At 32.6% G+C, this 5,694-nt stretch overlaps 1 protein-coding gene across 1 annotated transcript in view; it reads left to right on the top strand.

The window, feature by feature from the left end:
* Nucleotides 1-816: 816 nt before the first annotated feature.
* Nucleotides 817-5,694, top strand: part of LOC132177650 (very-long-chain aldehyde decarbonylase CER1-like) — a gene marked incomplete in the record, with an annotated part of 25,235 nt that continues 20,357 nt past the window's right edge. Inside the window, 5 exon segments of the mRNA XM_059590066.1 lie at nt 817-903; nt 1,024-1,247; nt 1,580-1,812; nt 3,526-3,745; nt 3,857-4,180. Coding sequence (XP_059446049.1) covers nt 844-903; nt 1,024-1,247; nt 1,580-1,812; nt 3,526-3,745; nt 3,857-4,180 — 1,061 coding nt within the window.

Below are 5,694 nucleotides of genomic sequence, written 5' to 3'. Positions count from 1 at the left end.
TAAAGGGTAGATCAATCAATTAGAGGTCACACCTCATGAAGTAGATGTCATTAATTCGAATATTCTTCTCTCCCCCATTTTCTTAGCCCTTACGTGGACATGTCAAAAAAAAAAAAAAAAAAGAAAATTGGTTGCCACCTGAATGTGGTAAAATAGTTAAATTAAAGAGAAATGCTAAAATATAATAAAATCCACACATTTTGCCCATCAAAATCCTAGGTGGCAAAGTTCTACTTGCCAAGTTGATGTAAAATGGCACATGGTCCAAGTTGATGGCAAATGACACTTTGCCTTCTATGATTTTGATGAGCAAAATGTGAAAATTTTATTAGATTCTAGCATATCTCTAAATTAAATTTTAGATTTAATTATATACGTATTCCTATATTATCATTTTGTCTAAAATTTTAAATGATATAACACCATATATATATATATATATATATATATATATATAATAAAATAGGTTCTTAAGTATTATAAACATCAAATAAATTTTAGATTGTTTAGATATTTGTTTGGATAGATAAATTTTTTGCAGACTCTCTCATTTTAACTGTTAAAAAATAGCAAACTGCATGGATATCGATAAAATGTACCTAACTGTGTGAATTAATATTTTGGTCATAATCGCAGGTATGACAGAAAAAAGTACTCAATAGCAGCCTGCCACGTTGCATTTGGGCGCGCGGTGGGGACCTGTATAGCATTCATGGGGGCTTCTTCTCAACAACCAATTAACCAATAGTAGAAGACCATGCATTATATGTATATATAGCCCTCCAAATCAATTGATCCAAGCACAAGTAGCACATATCGGTTGTGACACTACATTTCAGGACTATGGCTACCAAACCAGGGATCCTCACTGACTGGCCATGGCAGCCTCTTGGAAGCTTCAAGGTATATATATACTATTCCTTTCGTAGGACATGAATATATGCATGTAGTTTATGGATACAATAAATAATTTATATACATTATTTTTTAACTTAATTTTTTGGCCTGCTGTTGGGAATTAAGTACGTGGTTTTGGCTCCATGGGCTGTTCATAGCACATACTCGTTTATGGTAAAGGGAGAAAGTGAGAGAGACATCGGCTACTTCCTTATACTTCCATTCCTTTTGTTGAGGATGCTTCACAATCAAATATGGATCTCTCTATCACGTTACCGAACAGCCAAGGGCAATAATCGGATCGTCGACAAAGGAATTGAATTCGATCAGGTTGATAGGGAAAGGAACTGGTAAGCGTAAAGAAAATATTTTAGCCTCATGAATTATTACATATTTTTATTTAAGCGTGTGCAGAGGCAGAACTAGAGATTTTTGTTTGAGAGGCAAAATTCTAAAAAAAAAAATAATTTTGGAGTCAAAAATTAAATTTTATAATTTTATTTATTTATTTATTTTTTTGGGATCACCTCGGGCACCGGGCCCCCAAGGCCCAACGTGGTACCGCCTTTGAACGTGTGTTGTTGGTTTAAGAAAATTAACTTTTGGGAATAATAATGATAATAACAATAATAATAGATTTGGTCTTATATGATTCTTTTGTTTTTGTTGTTGTTGTTTACAGGGATGATCAGATATTGTTGAATGGAGTATTGTTTTACATAGGGTATATGATTCTTCCTGGGACTCATAACATGCCATTCTGGAGAAGCGACGGTGTGGTTGTGGTAAGTCTGCTTCATGCGGGTCCAGTGGAGTTCCTGTACTACTGGCTTCACAGAGCATTGCACCACCACTACCTTTACTCTCGCTACCATTCTCACCACCATTCTTCCATTGTAACCGAACCAATTACCTGTAAGATTCCCTTAAAGATACCCTCTGTTATTTTACACGCTTATTCATAAAGTCATTGCATGGGGGCACTGTTTTGGTTGATTTTAAAAATTTCAGTGTTAAGGGTACGGAAGTAGGTGGAGGGTTCAGTTGTGGGTAGTAAGCGTTGGATTAGAACAAATAAAAAAGTTAAAAAGATTAATTTGAATTAAAGATATAGTATTTTCATTTTATTGTATTTGATGTTTTTATCTATGTGTCAAATTTTTATTTAAGACAATAAAAGAGAGTTTCAAACCAAGATATTTGTTTCTAATTGAAAAGTGACTGATTAAAGTTAGAGAAATGTTAGGAGTAATAATTTTTTTACTAACAGATGGGTATTAACATGATGTAGAGCTTATTTATTGGTATTCGTAGCATTTTTCTTTATTAATTGTTTTGATCCCCACCAATAAATACATTTCACGTCATGTTATTATCCATATGATAGTAAAAAAGTTAATACCCCTAGTATTTCTCTTATAGTTACTTTGTACAATGATATGCAAAAGTGGCTTTTGTGTTTTCATAGGCTTTTAGCGAAAACCCAACTTTTTAATATATAGATGGGAAAAAATACAAAAAAGGGAATAAATAAATAATTAGTCACTGTATTTAGCCTAAACTACAAATCACTTCATGTTATATGAAAGTAAAATCAAAGGTTCCTGAGATATTCCAAAAAAATAATTTAGTTCCTAGAGTCAAATTTCGTTAAAAAAAATGTGAATAATTTTGTTAAATGTGACGTCAACGCCAATAAAAATGGCGACACGTGTCATTCTTAATAATATATATATTAAACTTTAAAAAAAAAAAGGAAAGCCGCCTGTTTCTTTTTTTCTTTTTTTTTTTAATTAAATTTTTAGTTTTTTATTTATTAATTTTTTATTTCAGTTTTTAAAAGAATAAGAGTATTATTAAAATATAAAAAAATATGTAGCTTTTCTGACACACTTTGGTAGTTTGATGAACTCCTTTAACACATTTTGAACAACATAGAACTCTTTCAAAAATGGCTATTAATTTGAAGGTTTTTTTTTATTTATATTTTTCTATATATATATATATATATATAAATGAAATTGCAGCAGTTGAGATTTGAAATGACGTGAAAATCACGCCTTGTTTTCAACTTATTAAAAATAAAATAAAAAATAAAAATACGATGCGTTAAGCTTTGTTTCAACAAAGATTTAAATAAAGTAAAGAATAGAATAAATAATTTATGTGAATGTGTATAGAAAAAAGAACAGATAAATTAAAGTAACATTTATCTTTTTTATTTTTCAAATAACTATTTAATATTTTGATTGCTATTGCTGAAAATGCTTTCAAGCTAGTTTGTCCGATCTGTCTTTAGTTAATTAATAGGAAAAAGCCACGTACGTACGGTACCCTAATTCTAGGCCTCAAGTTTAGGTCTGCCCATAAATAATTCCCTGAGGCCATACTATAGGGTCTGCCCATTAATAATTAAGAAGGCATAACACTACTCATAATTAATTAAAATTTTGCACATACAAGCACGTGACACAAATCAAAGCTATATAGTTGATTATATATTATTAAATCAAAGCTATATAGTTGATTATATATTACTGAGAAATAATATTAATTAATTTGTACAAATGTTATATAGTTTGTAAATTAAGTTAGTAATATATATGTTGATGCATGCATGCATTGCAGCGGTTATCCATCCGTTTGCTGAACACATAGCGTATTTCATTCTCTTCGCAATACCAATGCTTACAACCGTGTTCATCGGAACTGCCTCTATAGCATCCTTCTTCGGATACGTCTCATATATTGATTTCATGAATAACTTGGGTCACTGCAATTACGAACTCATTCCCAAGTGGCTCTTCTCCATCTTTCCCCCTCTCAAGTACCTCATGTATACCCCCTCGTAAGTCTCCTCACCCACCTTTCTCTCTATTATTGCTGTTTTATTTGTATGAATTTCAAGAAATTATGATCTAAAATATTTGACTCAACACTCAACTCAACATGCATGTAGGTATCATTCACTGCATCACACCCAATTCCGTACCAATTATTCTCTTTTCATGCCTATATACGATTACGTGTATGGGACCATGGACAAGTCCTCGGATACTCTTTATGAGGCTTCACTAAAAAGACCCGAAGAGTCACCCGATGTGGTACATTTAACGCATCTAACGACACCAGAGTCCATCTATCATCTACGACTAGGATTTGCTTCGTTGGCCTCTAGGCCCCACACGTCCAAATGGTACCTGTGGTTGATGTGGCCTGTGACATTATTATGGTCTTTGTTTCTAGCTTGGAGCTATGGCCGTACATTTGTTCTAGAGAACATTACTTTCCAAAAGCTCAAATGGCAGTCTTGGGTAGTACCAAGATACAATATACAAGTAAGAAACGTTCATTTCTATGACTTGGATTCGGCTTGTATTATGTTTTGAGACATGCGTTTTAATTTCAACGAGTTTAGTTCCAGCTAAAATTGAGCCCAAGCCAAACCAGATTATTGTCGGTCACATTCAATTTGATTCAGCTAGTTGTTTTTTTTAATCTAACTTCTAACTTCTTCCTTTGTTTTTGTTTTTTTTTAATCTTCAGTACATGTTACAATGGCGAAAGGAATCCCTCAACAACTTGATTGAAGAAGCTATACTAGATGCTGAAGTGAGAGGAGTTAAGGTGCTAAGTTTAGGTCTTCTAAATCAGGCAAGTAAATCTAGCTTTCATAAAAACAGAAACTATAGTACTTATCTTAGCCAAAAGTCTTATTTTTATATTTTTATCCCCATCATGAGCTCCTCCTATTGGAACTATTGAAAATATATATATATATATATATATATATATATTACCAAAAAGAAAAGTACATAGATATTCATTCTATATCATAGTATTTTATCTCGACATTTATTTATGTAAATTTTTGCAGGGGGAGGAACTTAATAAAAATGGTGAGCTTTACATCCAAAAGTACCCTCAGCTTAGAATAAAGCTGGTGGATGGAAGTAGCTTAGTAGTGGCTGTGGTGCTAAATAGCATTCCAAAAGGAACAACTCAAGTGTTTCTAAGGGGCAAACTTACTAAGGCTGCTTACGCCATTGTCGATGCTCTATGTGAAAGGGGTATTAAGGTACGTTTTGACTGTAGAAGTCTTGCTCAACCTAGATTGCAGTGTTGTTATTTTTTCTTTATTAATTTTTTTTTTTCTAATGTTGCTTAGCTTATAATTGTATCAGGTGGCAATTACATACAAGGATGAGTATGAGAAGCTTCAAATAAGGCTCACCACAAAGTCAAAAAATAACTTGATCCTTTCATCAAGTTATGCGGATGAGGAGGTAAAATTTGTAACCCATTTCATGATTGCTTGTGACAATCTTTATTTAAGAGAAATACAATAAGGGATACAATAACTTTAATTATAAGTTCTGTACAAACTAACGTGACACATATGTTAGCCATTAAATAATTAAATTTGATCGAGACTTATGTGGCAGTGCCACATTTGTTTGTAAGTCCACATGACACTTACCATATTAGTTGTTAAATAATTAAAACGTTTTTTAATGGTTGACGTGTAGCACTGCCACATAATGAGTTTGTAACGAGATGACACTATAACATAATTATGAGAGATTTGCAGACTTGGTTAGTTGGAGATGAATGGAAAGAAGATGAACAACTCAAGGCATCGAAAGGAACATTATTCATTCCCTTTTCTCAGTTCCCACCAAAGAAAATGCGGAAAGATTGCTTCTTCTACACCACACCTGCGATGATCGCTCCCACGTCTTTGATCAACATGCACTCTTGTGAGGTTAGCAACCAAAAATGACAAATCTAATTATT

The sequence above is a fragment of the Corylus avellana genome, chromosome ca1 (assembly GCF_901000735.1).
Source record: "Corylus avellana chromosome ca1, CavTom2PMs-1.0".
Taxonomy (NCBI): Eukaryota; Viridiplantae; Streptophyta; class Magnoliopsida; order Fagales; family Betulaceae; genus Corylus; species Corylus avellana.
Note: the sequence above shows the minus strand (reverse complement) of the source record. Positions and strands in the feature narration are given on the sequence as shown.